The sequence below is a fragment of the Aethalodelphis obliquidens genome, unplaced genomic scaffold (genome assembly GCF_003676395.1).
Source record: "Aethalodelphis obliquidens isolate GAN/ISIS:26980383/991018 unplaced genomic scaffold, ASM367639v1 scaffold117, whole genome shotgun sequence".
NCBI classification, from domain to species: Eukaryota; Metazoa; Chordata; class Mammalia; order Artiodactyla; family Delphinidae; genus Aethalodelphis; species Aethalodelphis obliquidens.
The window spans coordinates 1926379-1948616 of NW_020838061.1; the positions used below are offsets into that span (position 1 = coordinate 1926379).

The 22238-nt window shown below is 38.3% G+C and overlaps 1 protein-coding gene across 6 annotated transcripts in view; it reads left to right on the forward strand.

Annotated features, from left to right (window-relative positions):
- Positions 1-22238, forward strand: part of APOOL (apolipoprotein O like) — a 126021-nt gene that overhangs the window by 84060 nt on the left and 19723 nt on the right. For all 6 annotated transcript variants that reach the window (XM_027097865.1, XM_027097864.1, XM_027097867.1 and 3 more), the window contains exon 6: positions 5889-5980. In XM_027097865.1, coding sequence (XP_026953666.1) covers positions 5889-5980 — 92 coding nt within the window. The remainder of the gene's footprint in view (positions 1-5888; positions 5981-22238) is intronic.

A 22238-nucleotide genomic window follows, 5' to 3' on the forward strand; every position in this document is an offset into this window, starting at 1 on the left:
TCCAATCATGTAAGTTAGTTCACGTGTCTGGCGTTGCTAAGAAGCACCAAGTGATAATGATGGAAACAAAAGTGAAAATAATTGAGAGAGTAGAGCGAGGCGAAAAGATGGTAGACGTCACTCTTTCTTATAACATGAATCATTCAACCATCAACAAGATTGTAAAGAACAAGAACAAGATCGTGGAACATGGGAAGTCTATTGTGCCAGTGATGTGGACAATAATATCAAAGAAGCGTGGAAAAGTGATGGAGGACATGGAGAAACTTCTCAGTGTGTGGGTGCAGGATCAGCATCAGCGTTAAGTCCCACTTAGCTTAATGCTGGTTCAAGGGGAAGGGAAAAGCCTTTATAAAGACTTGAAGAAGAAATACAGCAAAGAATCAGAGGGCCCATCTTTTAATGCCAGGCATGGCTGGCTTCATCAGTTCAAGGCTAGAGCCAACATTTACAACGTAAAAGTAAGTGGCGAGGCCGTGAGTGCAGATATGGTAGCTGCCTGGGAATTTCCTAAAATGCTTCGGGAAATTATTGATGAAGACGTGTATTTACCCGAGCAGGTTTTTAATGTGGATGAGACAGGACTGTACTGGGAGAGGATGCCAGACCGAAGTTATATCAACAAGGAAGAAAAGTTGATGCCAGGCTATAAAGCAGCAAAGGATAGGCTAACTCTGTTGTTTGGTGGCAGTGCTTCCAGCAAGATGAAGCTGAAGCCTCTCTTAGTTTATCATTCAGAGAACCCAAGAGCCCTTTAAAACAGCCAAGGGCTCTCTTCCTGTTGTGTGGAAGAGTAACCCCAAAGCCTGGGTTACAGAGGCCATTTTCCAGTACTGCTTTTTCCACCACTTTATTCTGGAGGTAGGGAAATATTGCTTGGAGAAGGACGTCCCATTCAACATTCTTTTGCTGCTCGACAGTGCTCCAGGCCACCCCCCATTCATGGACGACTTTCATCCCAATGTCAAAGTAGTGCATCTACCACCGAATACTACATCGCTCATCCAACCTATGGACCAGGGAGTTATAGCCACTTTCAAGAAATATTATTTACGTCACACTTTTCGTCAGGAAGTAAAGGCAAGTGACGAATCAGGAACAACCTTGCGACAATTTTGGAAGGACTATAACATCTACAAGACCATAAAAAACATTGACTTTGCTTGGCGTGAGGTTACGGCCATCACCATGAATGGGGTTTGGAAGAACCTTTGCCCGCAGTTTGTTCACAATTTTTGTGGATTTGAAAAGGTGGATGAGGAGTCCAAAGAGGTCTTCAGCAACTTAGTGACCTTCAGCGAGAAGCTGGAACTAGATCTGCAAGAGGACGACTTCATTGAACTGCTTTCTGTGCAACATGAGGAGCTTAGTAATGAAGACCTGATGGAATTGGAGGCCCAGAGAAAGGAAGAAGAGAGACAAGAGGAAGAAGTAACTGAAGAACTGAAGAGATTCACGGCGCAGGAAATGGCAAGGGGATTTTCTTAGTTTTTGAGGCACAGGACCCTAATGTAGAATGGTACACAAAGGTTGCAGCAGCCGTTCAGAATGCAATCCAGTGCTACAGTGTCATCTGTGACGAGAAGAAAAGAGCTACTACCCAGACATCACTGGATCGTTTCTTTTAGAGGGTAGATAGAAATGAATCCAGCAAGGAGCCAGAACCTATGCCATCAACGTCAGGCATGAGTGAAATTGCAGCTTGCACTCTATCTCCTGTTGCTGATGATCCTTCAGCTCTACATCTCCCATTTCCTCTCGCTCCTCCAGTCAGTGACTCTCCTTGCTTGTTCACTCGATGCCAGCCCCTGTATGCCAGCTGTTGTACTGTATTGCTGTACTTCTTGAGGTACTGTACTGTAAGATTAAAAATGTTTTCTTTATTTTTTGTGTTTGTTTTTTATGTATTATTTGTGTGAAAAGTATTTTAAACCTATTACAGTACAGTACTGTGTAGCTGATTGTGTTAGTTGGGTACCTAGGACTAACTTTGTTGGACTTAACAAACAAATTGGACTTACAAACACGCTTTCGGAATGGAACTCGTTTGTATGTAGGAGACTTACTGTACCACTCTTCTGATTCAGGGAACATTTTCTATTAGTGTAGTGAACTGCTTACCAGTCAGGTTCCCAGATGCCAGCCAATGGCCAGTCCTGTAAGCATGCCTTTCTAACAATGGCAGTCTTGGGCATATGTTAACTCTTTTCTGCACATCACTAAATAACTCTTTCATAAGCACCTGGTGAATTTTGTATTTGCCCATCTTCCATCTCTGGGTATAGAAATCTCTCTCAGTAGGATTACTGCCTCCACTCCTCACCTAAGCCCTTACTAAGCTGGTGCAGTTCTCTGGTCAGTAGCCATCTGGGGCACCTTCCATTCATCCTCTGTCCCCAGTGCCAGTCATTGTCCGCAAATTAAATTACATGTTGTTGCAAGTCACAGCTCTGAACCAACCTGGAATCTGACATCAGATATGTTATGGTTGGTTTGCTCAGCTTTAGTCCTTAAAGTAGCCTTAACCCAAGTACACCTAATCAGATACAAAACATCTGAATTATAAGAACATTCCAGCATTCTAACTCTAGCCCATATATCTTATCCCAATAGATCTTCCCTATAGCTAGTATTAATCATAGCTTGTATCATATTTTTTATTCTAACACTATATGCAACTTCTAATTGAATACATGTTATAAATTATTCATTAGGAAAGACATTGAAAATCAGGATCACCACATGTAACAATAAGAGAAAGAATTAAATTTTGAATGAAACCGGCCAAAGCATATTACTCATTTCTCAGTGAGAAACTCATAATCCACTTGTAAGAGAAAATGTTCCTTAGGTCATTCACAATGACTCCATGTGTCAGAGCTAGAATAATCTAACCCAGTATTTTTCAAATTACAGAGCTCAGTTTATAAGTAGGTAGTGAAATAAATGTGGTGACTCTCAGGAAGCATTTTATTAAAAAATAAAATAGAGGACAATAGCAAATATCAGAGTGTTTTGTACTCAGTATGGATAAATATTGTGAAACTTCTGTTTCAGTGGAGTGTGTATGTGTGTGTGTGAAAGAGAGAAACGTCAGAGACAGAAACAGAGAGAGAGAGAGGTCATAATGTAAAATTTGTTCTTTAGTATGAGTCATGGTCAAAAATGTACGAAAGATGTTGGTTTAGCCTAACCCTATAATGCTACAGCTAGAGGTCCAGAGAAAGGAAATCATTCAATGATTTCATAGTACATATTACATAGCTAGTTAGTGTCTTGTGTCTAGAGTCCCTTTCTACTTACAGGAGTAGGGCTATTGAACCCAAGTGAAATTTATTTTCTTGTAAACTGGCCTTTCATATCAAGTAAAGAGAGGATGAATGTAAGTCTTTTTAATATTGAAAATAATAACAAAGATGTATGTGTGAGAAATATTCCATTGTGTGTGTGTGTGTGTGTGTGTGTGTGTGTGTGTGTGTGTATGTATGCAATGGAATATTACTCAGCCATAAAAAAGAATGAAATAATGCCATTTGCAGCAACATGGATGGACCTAGAGATTATCATACTAAGTGAAGTAAGTCAGACGGAGAAAGACAAATATCATGTGATATCACTTATATGTGGAATCTAAAAAAATTATGTAAATGAACTTATTTACAAAACAGAAACAGACTTACAGACATAGAAAACAAACTTACGGTTACCAAAGGGGATAGCGGAGGTGGGGGTGTAGGGAGGTAAATTAGGAGTTTGGGATTAACAGATACTACTATATGTAAAATAAACAATAAGGACCTACTATATAACACAGAGAACTATATTCAATATCTTGGGATAACCTATAATGAAAAAGAATCTGAAAGAAAATATATATAACTGAATCACTTTGCTGTACACCTGAAACTAACACAGCATTGTAAATTAACTATACTTCAATTTTAACACATTATTGACTGGGGGATTTTTGCAGAAACTGACACCTGTGGCCATAATATATCTCTGGTCAAAAATGTGTTAAAAGGTTTCAAAAAAGTATAACAACTACAAAAAAAGTAAATAAAAAATAAAATAAGATGACACATCAAGGAAAAACTGCCACCTTCCAAGTTTAGGAGCAGCACAATTAGGGGAATTTGACTGAGTCAAGGAAACCTACATTAAAGGATGCTAGGTCAGTAAAATCAACAACCAAACTACAGATACTAGAATAATAGTGAGCAAGACATATTTTAATATAGCTAGACCCTCTTTCCCAGTATCACAAAAACCTGTCAATATTTAAAGGAAAGCTACAGTAAAGGTTGAAGCAGCCTACTACCCACCTCCCTCAATGCTCTGTCTGTTGTAGACATGACTGTAGAAGGCCTCCTTACTAATAAACTGGACAGAGAAATACATCTTGTTTTTACCTACCCTAAACTATAAAGTTGCCTGCAAACATTGCCAGGTATTTTTCATCATAGTCTTTACTGATATACCAGATAGGGTGTCTCATTTTTAAATTAAGGGTTGTAAGAGCTGTTTCAGAAAATAAAAGTACTTACCCTAATTAGAAACCCCATCATCTAATTGTCCAGATCACATTTACAGTCCAGGGTACCCAGACAAGCATTTAAAGTACATATTGTTTTCAACCAACAGTCTGTTGGAACTAAGCTATGGCTTAGAGTGGTGGGTTTCACACTATTCAATAGAACCTAGGGTTCCATGGAAGTGTTTAGGGGTTGTATAGGGATAAGGAAAAAGCAGTGTAGATAGGGCTTGATAATGAACTTCACTCCCTCAGGCTAACCAGAGTAGCTTCAAGTCTGTAAGTTTTATATATGAAGTTCCAGGTGAGAGTCTATTCAAAAGACTTTTTTAAAGGATTTTGCTATTTAAAAAAAAAAGTTTGAAAATGACTCAGATGCTTAGTTAAGGCACTTTTGGAAATGAATGAATTATTGCAAGTTACTTGCAATTTTTTTAACTTTTTATTTTATATTGGAGTACAGTTGATTAACAATGTTGTGTTAGTTTCAGGTGTACAACAAAGTGATTCAGTTTTACATATACATGTATCTATTCTTTTTCAATTTCTTTTCTCAATTAGGTTGTTACAGAATATTGAGCAGAGTTCCTTCTGCTATACAGTAAGTCCTTGTTGGTTATCCATTTTAAATATAGTAGTGATGTGTACAAGTCAATCCCAAACTCCCTATCTCTCCCCACTACCCATCCCCCCCGGTAACCATAAGTTTGTTCTTCAAGTCTGTGAGTCTGTTTCTGTTTTGTAAATAAGCTCATTTGTCACATTTTTTAAAGATTCTGCATATAAGCGGCATCATATGATATTTCTTCTTCTCTATTAAATTATTACTTTAGTATTCAAAATCAGTGACACGAAGGAATTATGTCCCTTTTAAAATCCTTAGCTGACCAGTTAGTTGGATCCTTTAGCTATCTAAGGACTTAATCAAAAAAGGATCTCTGAGAGTCCATTTCAGTTTAACATGGTGTCACAAAAATGGTAGTTGATTAATTCTCTATATTGTCATGTTTTATTAGATACTTGAAAAAATGTGGTTACAACTGTGGGTTTCTTAGGACATGAAAAAATACGTAGTTTTTTAAAAGAAGAAAATCATCAACCCCCTTTGTGTAGGTAATTATCAATGTTAGATTGAGAATACTTTTCTTAAATTAGACATGACAACTAAGGGGTATTAATTGAACTGTAATACTTAAAGACATTTTACCTATCATCTTGATTGGTATTATTACCTAAAGAAAATTTAACATAGGGTGATGGCTTAAAGGGGAACAAAGAAAGCATGAAAGTTATAAAAGCATCAAGTCTCTGGTAGCATCTGTTTGGAGTTTAATAGTTTGTTTGAATGTCATAGGTTCTAGGTTTAAGAGAATTGCTTATCCACTGGGACTGGCCACTTTAGGAGCAACTGTTTGCTACCCTGTTCAATCAGTAATAATTGCAAAGGTAAGTTCTTTTTAAGCAATAGCTTCATTTCAGTACTTGTTTAAACTCTCAGTGTGACAATGTTTAAATGTCATACAGCACCTGCAACATTTAATTTTCAGAGAAATATAGTTGGTATTCTCTTATGTTGGCAAAATCACATCAGCATCTCAGCGTGGTAAATGCCATGGTTGATTACATGATTATCACAAATAAATAGGATGAATTTGTTTAAATATTATTCAAGGAAGTAAATGCTGATTTGAGGGTTAAGTTCAGAGACAATGAATTAGAATTTATGGGGAGAAATACTGCTCCATTGTTGAGCTGTGTAAAATTCAGTTTTTAATTAACAGAAAATTATACCTGCTGGCAGTTGTCAGTTCAGCAATTTAAAATAATGCAAGAAATAACCAACTGATAGAAAACAGAGGCTTCTGAGGATTAAAAAAAAATACACACACATATGCACACTCAATTTTGAAATCCATATTATAGTTGTTTTGTCATTTTCTTGTGAGTTTACCCTACAAATCCAAAGATTCTCCTAATGATTTGAAGAGTTTGTGTCAGTATTGTTATTTTATTTTTTAATACATATTTGGATTGAGAAGGAGAACTTTGGGATATAGTTTTTTCTTCCATTCCTTCTACTTTAATTACCAACATTTAACATTTCCCCCTCACATTTGAAGTATTGTGTGGTGTTACCAGGACTTTCTGTACTTGTATTCTCATTACTTCATCTCTTTAATTATTGATGTCGATAAAGCTGCCTATTTAGTATTTTGAGAATGTCAAGGATATAGTGCCCTATGTAGTTTCTAATATGATCAAGCTATAAAAGCTTACAGCAAAGGAAGAGAGCATTATTCATTAAATCTAGTTAAACTTGAGGTAATTGATGGGTAAAATGATAAACTTATTTTTTTTAATATTTTCTAAGAATTTACATAGGAATTAGCCACTTAAGTTCATATAATGTTAGTACTAAAAGAAACCTTTGAGATCATTAGGTTCAACTTCCTCATTTTCTCATTTGCCAATTTGGAAACTGTGGCCCAGAGAAGTTCCAGTGACTGATTTGTCCAGGGTTCTATTCAGCTTCAGACATCTTGCTTCCCTGTCCATTTCTCTTCCCAGTGCATGATGCTGCCACTGATTGTTTTTGTTTGTTTAGAATAATGACTTTGTGGGGTTTTTTTTTAAATAAATTGGTACCTACTTATTCTTAAATAATTTAAGCATTACAAAACAGAATAAGAAAAAAACCAACTAACCACCTGAAATTTTTCATCCAGAAAAATGTGTTAAAATTTGATAGAATGCTATTCTAGACATTTCTTCATGCATACATAGACATAGAAAGATAGATGGATGAATAGATACAGTTTCGTAAGAACAGGATCATAGTATAGTATGCATCTTATTTTTAATTTTAAAAATAAAGTATGAAGTTTAATTTTACTTTAACAGAAGGAAAATAAAAACAAAAGAATTGCAGGACTCCAAATAAAAAATTCTATGGTAAAAGATATTAATGTGAGTTCCTAAAAGTTCTTCTGTAGTTAAATAATGATTTTTACTTAAATTCCTAGAGTTGAGACCTTTGCTTTTCTTTGACTGTCATATAACAGCATCACATGTAATATCTGGTGAATTGTAATATATATACATATGTGTGTATGTATATATATATATATATATAGAGAGAGAGAGAGAGAGAGAGAGAGAGGGAGAGAGAGAGAGAAAACATGGGTTCTTATCCTGAGATCCATGATAGACTTAAGAGAATCTGTGACTCCCCTGCCCAAAACTATATAAAAACTTGTAGGTATACAATAGGAGCCTTCTAATTTGATATTATCAGGACCAGTAGTTAACAATTAATTGAAAATGTTAAAGCAAGAAGTTTTTTAAAAATCATAAATATGTATCTTAAATATTTTATTTCAATTTAAAACATAATGTGTGTTCATTTTTCTGTCTTTTGAAGTAGGACTTTTCTATGAGTATGAGTCTCCTAGTTAAAGGTCCATAACATCTTTCTTATAATTATCCATATCTGTAATATGTCTTCTACTGTTTGCAGTTTAGAGGTTTCTTTAAAATCTGATGAACGCCTTTTTTTGGCTGGGGGGGCCACACCCACACAGCACGCGGGATTTAGTTGCACTGACCAGGGATCTAACTTGCACCGCCTGCAGTGGAAGCAAGGAGTCTTAACCACTGGACTGCCAGGGAAGTCCCAAACATCAAATCAACACTTAAAAACATTTTTTAAATAACATGAGTGCAGAATCCTGTTTAATTTTTTATTTCTCCTAGCCTTTTACAGTTATCTTGAGCACCTCTAATTTGACAGTAGTTTGTTTTTTTTTTACTATTTCACTTTTGAGTCTTTACAAAATACTTAATTTTTGTAAACAGAACAATTCTCTTTACACTTATATTTCATCCTGTTATGTTACATTTAAACTGTTTAATTATAGTAAAGCTGATTAGAGATCTGGAAACAAATACAACTTAATCTTGATAAGCATACAAATCACTTGTGAAAGACAGTAGTTGCGTATATTGTAGAGTACCTACTAATGATGAATGTTCAGCATTCTATGACCATCATTTATTATAACTCTTTTTAATATATTTATTAGAGTATACCTACTTTACAATGGTGTGTCAGTTTCTGCTCTACAACAAAGTCAATCAGTTACACATACACACATGTCCCCATATCTCTGCCCTCTTGCATCTCCCTCCCTCCCACACTCCCCATCCCATCCCTCCAGGTGGTCACAAAGCAACGAGCTGATCACCCTGTGCCATGTGGCTGCCCCCCTCTACCTATCAATTTTACGTTTGGTAGTGTATATATGTCCATGCCAATCTCTCACTTTGTCCGAGCTTACCATCCCCCTCCCCATATCCTCAAGTCCATTCTCAAGTAGGTCTGCATCTGTATTCCAATCTTGCCCATAGGTTCTTCTGAACTTTTTATTCCTTTCCTTTTTTAGATTTCATATATATGTGTTAGTACACGCTATTTGTTTTTCTCTTCCTGACTTACTTCACTCTGTATGACAGTCTCTGTGTCCATCCACCTCACAACAAATAACTCAGTTTCATTCCTTTTTATGGCTGAGTAATATGCCATGGTATATATGTGCCAAATCTTCTTTATCGATTCATCTGTTGATGGACACTTAGGTTGCTTCCATGTCCTGGCTATTGTAAATAGAGCTGCAATGAACATTTTGGTACATGACTCTTTTTGAATTATGGTTTTCTCAGGATATATGCCCAGTAGTGGGATTGCTGGGTCATATGATAGTTCTATTTTTAGTTTTTCAAGGAACCTCCATACTGTTCTCCACAGTGCCTGTATCAATTTACATTCCCACCAACAGTGCAAGAGGGTTCCCTTTTCTCTACACCCTCTCCAGCATTTATTGCTTCTAGATTTTTTGATGATGGCCATTCTGACCAGTGTGAGATGATATCTCATTGTAGCTTTGATTTGCATTTCTCTAATGATTAATGATGTTGAGCATTCTTTCAGGTGTTTGTTGGCAATCTGTATATATTCTTTGAAAAAATCTCTATTTAGGTCTCCTGCCCATTTTTGGATTGGGTTGTTTGGTTTTTTGATATTGAGCTGCATGAGTTGCTTGTATGTTTTGGAGATTAATCCTTTATCAGTTGCTTCATTTGCAAATATTTTCTCCCATTCTGAGGGTTTTCTTTTTGTCTTGTTTATGGTTTCCTTTGCTGTGAAAAAGCTTTGAAGTTTCATTAGGTCCCATTTGTTTATTTTTGTTTTTATTTCCATTTCTCTAGGAGGTAGGTAAAAAAGGATCTTGCTGAGATTTATGTCATAGAGTGTTTTGTGTGCGTTTTCCTCTAAGAGTTTGATAGTGCTTGGCCTTACAGATAGGTCTTTAATCCATTTTGAGTTTATTTTTGTGTATGGTGTTAGGGAGTGTTCTAATTTCATTCTTTTACATGTAGCTGTCCAGTTTTCCCAGCACCACTTATTGAAGAGGCTGTCTTTTCTCCACTGTATATTCTTGCCTCCTTTACCAAAGATAAGGTGACCATATGTGCATGTGTTTATCTCTGAGCTTTCTATCCTGTTCCATTGATCTATCTTTCTGTTTTTGTGCCAGTACCATACTGTCTTCATGACTGTAGCTTTGTAGTACAGTCTGAAGTCAGGGAGCTGGATTCCTCCAGCTCCATTTTTCTTTCTCAAGATTGCTTTGGCTATACGGGGGCTTTTGTGTTTCCAGACATATTGTGAAATTTTTTGTTCTAGTTCTGTGAAAAATGCCAGTAATTATTTGATAGGCATTGCGTTGAATCTGTAGATTGCTTTCTGTAGAATAGTCATTTTCAAAACATTGATTCATCCGATCCAACAACATAGTATATCTCTCCCTCTATTTGTATCATCTTTAATTTCTTTCATCAGAGTCTTATAATTTTCTGCATACAGGTCCTTTGTCTCCTTAGGTAGGTTTATTCCTAGATATTTTATTCCTTTTGTTGCCATGGTAAATGGGAGTGTTTTCTTAGTTTCACTTTCAGATTTTTCATCATTAGTGTGTAGGAATGCAAGAGATTTCTGTGCATTAATTTTGTATCCTGCTACTTTACCAAATTCAATAATTAGCTCTAGTAGTTTTCTGGTAGCATCTTTAGGATTCTCTGTGTATAGTATCATGTCATCTGCAAACAGTGACAGCTTTTCTTCTTCTTTTCCAATTTGGATTCCTTTTATTTCCTTTTCTTCTCTGATTGCTGTGGCTAAAACTTCCAAAACTACGTTGAATAATACTGGTGAGAGTGGGCAACCTTGTCTTGTTCCTGATCTTACTGGAAATGGTTTCAGTTTTTCACCATTGAGGACAATGTTGGCTGTGGGTTTGTCCTATATGACCTTGATTATGTTGAGGAAAGTTCCCTCTAGGCCTACTTTCTGGAGGGTTTTTATCATAAATGGGTGTTGAATTCTGTCGAAAGCTGTCTCTGCACCTATTGAAATGATCCTGTGGTTTTTCTCCTTCAATTTATTAATATTGTGTATCACATTGATTTGCGTATACTGAAGAATCCTTGAATTCCTTGAATAAACCCCTCTTGATCATGGTGTATGATCCTTTCAATGTGCTTTTGGATTATGTTTACTAGTATTCTGTTGAGGATTTTTGCATCAATGTTCATCTGTGATATTGGCCTGCAGTTTTCTTTCTTTGTGACATCTTTGTCTGGTTTTGGTATCAGAGTGATGGTGCCCTCGTAGAAAGAGTTTGGGAGTGTTCCTCCCTCTGCTATATTTTGGAAGAGTTTGAGAAGGATGGGTGTTAGCTCTCCTCTAAATGTTTGATAGAATTCGCCTGTGAAGCCATCTGGTCCTGGGCTTATGTTTGTTGGAAGATTTTTAATCACAGTTTCAATTTCAGTGCTTGTCATTGGTCTGTTCATATTTTCTGTTTCTTCCTCGTTCATTCTCGGAAGGTTCTGCATTTCTAAGAATTTGTCCATTTCTTGCAGATTGTCCATTTTATTGGCATACAGTTGCTTGTAGTAGTCTCTCATGATCCTTTGTATTTCTGCAGTGTCAGTTGTTACTTCTCCCTTTTCACTTCTAATTCTATTGATGTGAGTCTTCTCCCTTTTTTCTTGATGAGTCTGTAATGGTTTATCAATTTTGTTTATCTTCTCAAAGAACCAGCTTTTAGTTTTATTGATATTTGCTATTGTTTCCTTCATTTCTTTTTCATTTATTTCTGGTCTGTTTTTATGATTTCTTTCTTTCTGCTAACTTTGGTTTTTTCTGTTCTTCTTTCTCTAATTCCTTTAGGTGTAAAGTTAGGCTGTTTATTTGCGATATTTCTTGTTTCTTAAGGTAGGCTTGTATAGCTATAAACTTCCCTCTTAGAACTGCTTTTGCTGCATCACATAGTTTATGGGTCATTGTGTTTTCATTGTCATTTGTTTCTAGGTATTTTTTGATTTCCTCTTTGATTTCTTCATTGATCTCTTCGTTATTAAGTAGTGTGTTGTTTAGCCTCCATGTGTTTGTATTTCTTACAGATTTTTTCCTGTAATTGATGTCTAGTCTCATAGCATTGTGGTTGGAAAAGATACTTTATACGATTTCAAATTTCTTAAATTTACCAAGGCTTGATTTGTGACCAAAGATATGATCTATCCTGGAGAGTGTTCCATGAGCACTTGAGAAGAATGTGTATTCTGTTGCTTTTGGATGGAATGTCCTATAAATATCAATTAAGTTCATCATGTTTAATGTATCATTAAAGCTTGTGTTTCCTTATTTAATTTCATTTTGGGTGATCTGTCCATTGGTGAAAGTGGGGTGTTAAAGTCGCCTACTATGACTGTTTAACTGTCAATTTCCCCTTTTATGGCTGTTAGTATTTGCCTTATATATTGAGGTGCTCCTATCTTGGGTGCATAAGTATTTACAATTGTTACATCTTCTTCTTGGCCTTGATCATTATGTAGGGTCCATCATTGTCTCTTGTAATAGTCTTTGTTTTAATGTCTATTTTGTCTGTGAGAATTGCTGCTCCAGCTTTCTTTTGATTTCCATTTGCATGGAATATCTTTTTCCATCCCCTCACTTTCAGTCTGTATGTGTCTCTAGGTCTGAAATGGGTCTCTTGTAGACTGCATATATATGGGTCTTGTTTTTGTATCCATTCAGCCAGTCTGTGTCTTTTGATTGGAGCATTTAATCAATTTACATTTAACGTAATTATCGATATGCATGTTACTATTACCATTTTCTTAACTGTCTTGGGTTTATTATTGTAGGTCTTTTCCTTCTCTTGTGTTTCCTGCCTAGAGGAGTTCCTTTAGCATTTGTTGTAAAGCTGGTTTGGTGGTGAATTCTCTTAGCTTTTGCCTATCTTTACAGCTTTTAATTTCTCCATCAAATCTGAATGAGATCCTTGCTGGGTAGAGCAATCTTGTTTGTAGGTTTTTCTCCTTCATCACTTTAAATATGTCCTGCCACTCCCTTCTGACTTGCAGAGTTTCTGCTGAAAGATCAGCTGTTAACCTTATGGGGATACTCTTATCTGTTATTTTTTATTTATCCCTTGCTGCTTTTAATATTTTTTCTTTTTATTTAATTTTTGATAGTTTGAGTAATATGTGTCTTCGCGTGTTTCTACTTGGGTTTATCCTGTATGGGACTCTCTGTGCTTCCTGGACTTGATTAACTATTTCCTTTCCCATATTAGGGAAGTTTTCATCTAAAATCTCTTTAGGTGTTTTCTCAGTCCCTTTCTTTTTCTCTTCTTCTTCTGAGACCCCTATAATTCAAATATTCGTGCATTTAATGTTTTCCTAGAGGTCTCTGAGACTGTCCTTAGTTGTTTTCATTCTTTTTTCTTTATTCTGCTCTGCAGTGGTTATTTCCACTATTTTATCTTCCAGGTCACTTATCCGTTCTTCCACCTCAGTTATGCTAATATTGATCCCTTCTAGAGAATTTTTAATTTCATTTATTGTGTTGTTCATCACTGTTTGCTCTTTAGTTCTTGTAGGTCCTTGTTAAACGTTCCTTATATTTTCTCTGTTCTATATCCAAGGTTTTGGATCATCTTTACTATCATTTTTCTGAATTCTTTTTCAGGTAGACTGCTTATTTCCTCTTCATTTCTTTGCTCTGGTGGGTTTTTGTCTTGCTCCTTCATCTGCTGTGTGTTTCTCTGTCTTCTCATTTTGCTTAACATTCTGTGTTTGTGGTCTCCTTTTTGCAGGCTGCAACTTCGTTCTTCCTGTTGTTTTTGGTGTCTGTCCCCAGTGGTCAAGGTTGGTTCAGTGTGTTGTGTAGGCTTCCTGGTGGAGGGGACTAGTACCTGTGTTCTGGTTGATGAGGCTGGATCATGTCCTTCCGGTGTGCAGGTCCACATCTGGTCGTGTGTTTTGGGGTGTCTGTGGCTTTATTATGATTTTAGGCAGCCTCTCTGCTAATGGATGGGTTTAGTTCCTGTCTTGCTAGTCATTTGGCATAGGGTATCCTGCACTGTAGCTTGCTGGTCGTTGAGTGGAGCTGAGTCTTGCCATTGAGATGGAGATCTCTGGGAGATTTTTGCTATTTGATATTACGTAGAGCTGGGAGGTCTCTTGTGGACCAGTGTCCTGAACTTGGCTCTCCCACCTCAGTGGCACAGCCCTGACACCTTGTTGGAGCACCAAGAGCCTGTCCTACACACGGCTCAGAATAAAAGGAAGAAAAAATAGAAAGAAAGAAGAAGATAAATTAAGATAAAATAAAATAAAGTTATTAAAATTAACAGTAAAAACTAATTAACAAAAACAAATTTTTCAAAGTAAAAAAGAAAAAAAAAAAACGAACAGACAGAATTCTAGGACAAATGGTAAAAGCAAAACTATACAGGCAAAATCACCCACAGAAGCATACACATACACACTCACAAAAAGAGAAAAAGGGAAAATATATATATCATTGTTCCCAAAGTCCACCTCCTCAATTTGGGATGATTCATTGTCTATTCAGATATTCCACAGATGCAGGGTACATCAAGTTGATTGTAGAGATTTAATCCGCTGCTTCTGAGGCTGCTGGGAGAGATTTCCCTTTCTCTTCTTTGTTCCCACAGCTCCCAGGGTTCAGCTTTGGGTTTGGACCTGCCCCTCCATGTAGGTCGCCTGAGGGCATCTGTTCTTTGCTCAGACAAGACTGGGTTAAAGGAGCAGCTGATTCGGGGGCTCTGGCTCGCTCAGGCCCGGGGGAGGCAGGGGTACGGATGCCGGGTGAGCCTGCGGCAGCAGAGGCCAACGTAACATTGCACCAGCCTTAGGCTCGCCGTGTGTTCTCCCGGGGAAGTTGTCTCTGAATCATGGGACCCTGGCAGTGGCAGCCTGCACAGGCTCCCGGGAGGAGAGGTGTGGAGAGTGACCTGTGCTTGCACACAGGCTTCTTCGTGGCGGCAGCAGCAGGTTTAACGTCTCATGCCCTTCTCTGGGGTCCATGCTGATAGTCGCAGCTCATGCCCATCTCTTGAGCTCCTTTAAGCAGTGCTCTTAATCCCCTCTCCTCACACACCAGAAAACAAAGTGGCAAGAAAAGGGATCTTGCCTCTTCGGCAGCTCCAGACTTCTTTCCAGACTCCCTCCCGGCTAGCTGTGGCTCACTAGCCCCCTTCAGGCTGTGTTCACGCAGCCAACCCCAGTCCTCTCCCTGGGATCCGACCTCTGAAGCCCGAAACTCAGCTCCCAGCGCCTGCCCGCTCTGGCGGATGAGCAGACAAGCCTCTCCAGCTGGTGAGTGCTGGTCGGCACCGATCCTCTGTGCAGGAATCTCTCCACTTTGCCCTCCACATCCCTGTTGCTGCGCTCTCCTCCATGGCTCCGAAGCTGCCCCCTCCCCCACCCGCAGTCTCCGCCCACGAAGGGACTTCTAGTGTGTGGAAACCTTTCCTCCTTCACGGCTCCCTCCCACTGGTGCAGGTCCCGTCCCTATTCTTCGTGTCTGTTTTTCTTTTTCACCCTACCCAGGTGCGTGGGGAGTCTCTTGTCTTTTGGGAGGTCTGAGGTCTTCTGCCAGTGTTCCGTAGGTGTTCTGTAGGAGTTGTTCCACATTTAGAGGTATTTCTGATGTATTTGTGGAGAGGAAGGTGATCTCTGCGTCTTACTTTTCTGCCATCTTGAAGCTCCTCCTATTATACATTTTTAAAACAGCTTTAGTTAATCAGACAAGTCTCTTAAAACAATGTAAGGTATATGTATATTTTTCAGAAGGAAATGGCTCATACATTTCAAGAGATTGTCCAAGATTGTCTATGGTGTAAAAAAGGTTACAAAATGATAGTCCAGAAGGTTCTTTGAAAAATAAAAGTCACACTCCAGTTATTCATTATTTTGGAAATACACTTCAAAATGGAATTACTCTTTGCTTTTTATATTTTTTTCCTCACAAGATTTTCATTATTAACTTATGTAAAGAGTAACAAAAAATCTGTATTTGAAAACTATAAAATATCTAGGAATAAACTTATCAAATAATGTTTTAAAACATATTTCAAAAACTGTTAAACTTTACTGAACAGCATTTTTTTTAATTCAATAGGTTTAGTGATATGTCTTGTCTGGATGAAAGGACTCAATATTGGAAAATGGCAGATGTTCTCAAATTTATATATTTAATTCGGTTCTTACAAAATTCCTGCATTTGGAGGAAACATGACATTCATTCAACCAGAGTTTGTTGTCCATGTACCATGTATTGGGATTGATACTAAGCTATAGCATACATAATAAAATATACCAAGAGAACAAAAGAAAATGTCCAAAAACAGATTTGTAGAGTATATCTTCGTATACGTGGTGGAGGGAGGGGGAGGGTATGGTAGAAGTGGCATTTCAGATCAGTGTGTAAAGAAAAGGTGGACGGAAGCAGAGGAAGATGGTGGAAGAGTAAGACGCAGCGATCACCTTACTCCCCACAGATACATCAGAAATACATCTACACGTGGAACTGCTCGTATAGAACACACACTGAATGCTGGCAGAAGACCTCAGACCTCCCAAAAGGCAAGAAACTCCCCACGTACCTGCGTAGGGCAAAAGAAAAAAGAAATAACAGAGACAAAAGAATAGGGACGGGACCTGCACCAGTGGGAGGGAGCTGTGAAGGAGGAAAGGTTTCCACATACTAGGAAGCCCCTTCACATGCAGAGACTGCGGGTGGTGGAGTGGGAAGCTTCGGAGCCATGGACGAGAGCACAGAAACGGGTGCAGAGGGCAAAGAGGACAGGCTCCCACACAGAGGATCAGTGCCAACCAGCACTCACCAGCCCGAGAGGCTTGTCTGCTCACCTGCTGGGGCGGGCGGGGGCTGCGAGCTGAGGCTCGGGCTTCGTTCGGAACGCAGGGAGAGGACAGGGGTTGGCTGCATGAACACAGACTGAAGGGGTCTAGTGTGCCACAGCTAGCCGGGAGGGAGTCCGGGAAAAAGTCTGTACTGCCGAAGAGGCAAGAGACATTTTCCTCCCTCTTTGTTTCATGGTGTGCGAGGTGAGGGGATTAAGAGCGCTGCTTAAAGGAGCTCCAGAGAGGGGCACAAGCCACGGCTATCGGCGCAGACCTCAGAGACGGGCCTGGGACACTAAGGCTACTGCTGCAGCCTGTGTGCAAGAACAGGTCACTATCCACACCTCCCCTCCCAGGAGCCTGTGCAGCCCGCCACTACCAGGGTCCCATGATCCAGGGACAACTTCCCCAGCAGAACACACGGCTCACATCAGGCTGGTGCAACGACACACTGGCCTCTGCCGCCGCAGTCTCGCCCTGCACACTGTACCCATCCCTCCCCCCTGACCTGAGTGAGCCAGAGCCCCCGAATCAGCTGCTCCTTTAACCACAGCCTGTCTGAGCAAAGAACAGACGCCCTCAGGTGACCTACATGCAAAGGTGGGGCCAAATCCAAACCTGGACCCCGGGAGCTGTGCAAACAAAGAAGAGAAAAGGAAATTTCTCCCAGCAGCCTCAGAAGCAGCGGATTAAATCTCCACAATCAACCTCATGTACCCAGCATCTGTGGAATACCTGAATACACAATGAATCATCCCAAATTGAGGAGGTGGACTTTAGGAGCAAAACATATTATTTTTTCCCCTTTTCCTCTTTTTGTGAGTGTATATGTGTATGCTTCTGTGAGAGATTTTGTTTGTATATCTTTGCTTTCCCTATTTGTCCTAGGGTTCTGTCCGTCCTTTCTTTTTTACTTTAAAAACTTTTTTTCTTAATAATTATTTTTTATTTTAATAACTTTATTTTATCTTACTTTATTTTATTTTATCCTCTTTCTTTCTTTTTTTCTATTTTACCTCCCTTTTATGCTGAGCCATGTGTATGAAAGGCTCTTGGTGTCCCAGCCAAGAGTCAGTGCTGTGCCTCTGAGGTGGGAGAGCCAACTTCAGGACAGTGGTCCATCAGAGACCTCCCAGCTCCATGTAATATCAAATGGTGAAAATCTCCCAGAGATCTCCATATCAACACCAAGACCCAGCATCATTCAACGACCAGCAAGCTACAGTGCTGCACACCATATGCCAAACAACTAGCAAGACAGGAACACTGCCCCATCCATTAGCAGAGAGGCTGCCTAAAATTATAATAAGGACACAGACACCCCAAAACACAGCACCAGACATGGACCTGCCCACCAGAAAGACAAGATCCAACCTCATCCACCAGAACACAGGCACTAGTCTCCTCCACCAAGAGGCCTACACAACCCACTGAACCAACCTTAGCCACTGGGGAAAGACACCAAAAACAATGGGAACTATGAATCTGCAGCCTGCGAAAAGGAGACCCCAAACACAGTAAGATAAGCAAAATGAGAAGATAGAAAAACACACAGCAAATGAAGGAGCAAGGTAAAAACCCACCAAACCTAACAAATGAAGGGGAAATAGGCAGTCAACCTGAAATAGAATTCAGACAAATGATAGTAAAGATTATCCAAAATCTTGGAAATAGAATAGAGAAAGTACAAGAAACTTTTAACAAGGACCTAGAAGAACTAAAGAGGAAAAAAGCAATGATGAACAACACAATAAGTGAAATTAAAAATACTCTAGAAGGGATCAATAGCAGAATAACTGTGGCAGAAGAACGGATAAGTGACCTGGAAGATAAAATAGTGCAAATAACTGCTGCAGAGCAGAATAAAGAAAAAAGAATGAAAAGAACTGAGGACAGTCTCAGAGACCTCTGGGAGAACATTAAATGCACGAACATTTGAATTATAGGGGTCCCAGAAGAAGAAGAGAAAAGGAAAGGGACTGAGAAAATATTTGAAGAGATTATAGTTGAAAACTTCCCTAATATGGGAAAGGAAATATTTAATCAAGTCCCGGAAGCATAGAGAGTCCCATACAGGATAAATTCAAGGAGAAACACACCAAGACACATATTAATCAAACTGTCAAAAATTGAATACAAACAAGACATATTAAAAGCAGCAAGGGAAAAAACAACAAATAGCACACAAGGGAATCTCCACAAGGTTAACAGCTGATCTTTCAGCAGACACTCTGCAAGCCAGAAGGGAGTGGCAGGACATATTTAAAGTGATGAAGGAGAAAAACCTGCAACCAAGATTACTCTACCAAGAAGGATCTCATTCAGATTTGATGGAGAAATTAAAACCTTTACAGACAAGCAAAAGCTGAGAGATTTCAGCACCACCAAACCAGCTTTACAACAAAAGCTAAAGGAACTCCTCTAGGCAAGAAACAAAAAAGAAGGAAAAGACCTACAATAACAAACCCAAAACAATTAAGAAAATGGGTATAGGAACATACATATCGGTAATTACCTTAAATGTAAATGGATTAAATGCTCCCACCAAAAGACAAAGACTGGCTGAATGGATACAAAAACAAGACTGGTATATATGCTATCTACAAGAGACCCAGTTCAGACACAGGGACACATACAGAATGAAAGTGAAGGGATGGAAAAAGATATTCCATGCGAATGGAAATCAAAAGAAAGCTGGAGTAGCAATTCTCATATCAGACAAAATAGACTTTAAAATAAATACTATTACAAGAGACAAAGAAGGACACAACATAATGATCTAAGGATAGATCCAAGAAGAAAATATAACAATTTTAAATATTTATGCACTGAACATAGGAGCACCTCAATACATAAGGCAAATACTAACACCCATAAAAGGGGAAATTGACAGTAACACTTTCATAGTAGGGGACTTTAACACCCCACTTTCACCAATGGACAGATCATCCAAAATGAAAATGAAAAAGGAACACAAGCTTTAAATGATACATTAAACAAGATGGACTTAATTGATATTTATAGGGCATTCCATCCAGAAACAACAGAATACACAATTTTCTCAAGTGCTCATGAAACATTCTCCAGGATAGAGCATATCTTGGGTCACAAATCAAGCCTTGGTAAATTAAAGAATATTGAAATCATATCAAGTAACTCTTCCGACCACAACGCTATGAGACTAGATATCAATTACAGGAAAAGATCTGTAAAAAATACAAATGCATTGAGGCTAAACAGTACACTACTTAATAACCAAGTGATCACTGACGAAATCAAAGAGGAAATTAAAAAGTACCTGGGAACAAATGACAATGGAGACGCAATGACCCAAAACTTATGGGATACAGCAAAAGCAGTTCTAAGAGGGAAGTTTATAGCAACACAATGCTACCTTAACAAACAGGAAAAATCTCAAATAAACAACCTAACCTTGCACTTAAGGCAATTAGAGAAAAAAGAACAAACAAAACCCAAAGTTAGCAGAAGGAAAGAAATCATAAACATCAGATCAAAAATAAATGAAAAAAATGAAGGAAATGATAGCAAATATCAGTAAAACTAAAAGCTGGTTCCTTTACAAGATAAACAAAATTGATAAACCATTAGCCAGACTCATCAAGAAAAAAAGGAAGAAGACTGAGATCAATAGAATTAGAAATTAAAAAGGAGAAGTAACAACTGACACTGCAGAAATAGAAAGGATCATGAGAGATTACTACAAGCAACTCTATGCCAGTAAAATGGAAACCTGGAAGAAATGGACAAATTCTTAGAAATGCACAACCTACTGACTGAACAAGGAAAAAATAGAAAATATGAACAGACCAATCACAAACACTGAAATTGAAACTGTGATTAAAAGTCTTCTAACAAACAAAAGCCAAGGCGCAGACGGCTTCAAAGGTGAATTTTGTCAAACATTTAGAGAGCAGTTAACACCTATCCTTCTCAAACTCTTCCAAAATATAGCAGAGGGAGGAACACTCCCAAACTCATTCTACGAGGCCACAATCACCCTTACCAAAACCAGACAAGGATGTCACAAAGAAAGAAAACTACAGGCCAATATCACTGATGAACATAGATGCAAAAATCCTCAACAAAATATTAGCAAACAGAATCCAACAGCACATTAAAAGGATCATACACCATGATCAAGTGGGGTTTATTCCAGGAATGCAAGGATTCTTCAATATACACAAATCTATCAATGTGATAAACCATATTAACAAATTGAAGGAGAAAAACCATATGATCATCTCAATAGATGCAGAGAAAGCTTTGGACAAAATTCAACACCCATTTATGATAAAAAACCCTGCAGAAAGTAGGCATAGAGGGAACTTTCCTCAACATAATAAAGGCCATATATGACAAGCCCACAGCAAACATCATCCTCAATGGTGAAAAACTGAAAGCATTTCCAGTAAGATCAGGAACAAGACAAGGTTGCCCACTCTCACCACTCTTATTCAACATAGTTTTGGAAGTTTTAGCCACAGCAATCAGAGAAGAAAAGGAAATAAAAGGAATCCAAATCGGAAAAGAAGAAGTAAAGCTGTCACTGTTTGCAGATGACACGATGCTATACATAGAGAATCCTAAACATGCTACCAGAAAACTACTAGAGCTAATCAATGAATTTGGTAAAGTAGCAGGATACAAAATTAATGCACAGAAATCTCTGGCATTCCTACACACTAATGATGAAAAATCTGAAAGTGAAATCAAGAAAACACTCCCATTTACCACTGCAACAAAAAGAATAAAATATCTAGGAATACACCTACCTAAGGAGACAAAAGACCTGTATGCAGAAAATTATAAGACACTGATGAAAGAAATTAAAGATGATACAAATAGATGGAGAGATATACCATGTTCTTGGATTGGAAGAATCAACATTGTGAAAATGACTCTACTACCCAAAGCAATCTATAGATTCAATGCAATTCCTGTCAAACTACCACTGGCACTTTTCACAGAACTAGAACAAAAAATTTTGCAATTTGTATGGAAACACAAAAGACCCCGAATAGCCAAAGCAATCTTGAGAACGAGAAAAGGAGCTGGAGGAGTCAGGCTCCCTGACTTCAGACTATACTACAAAACTACAGTAATCAAGACAGTACGGTACTGGCACAAAAACAGAAAGATAGATCAATGGAACAGGATAGAAAGCCCAGAGATAAACCCACACACATATGGACACCTTATCTTTGATAAAGGTGGCAGGAATGTACAGTGGAGCAAGGACAGCCTCTTCAATAAGTGGTGCTGGGAAAACTAGACAGGTACATGTAAAAGTATGAGATAAGATCACTCCTTAGCCCCATACACAAAAATAAGCTCAAAATGGATTAAAGACCTAAATGTAAGGCCAGAAACTATCAAACTCTTAGAG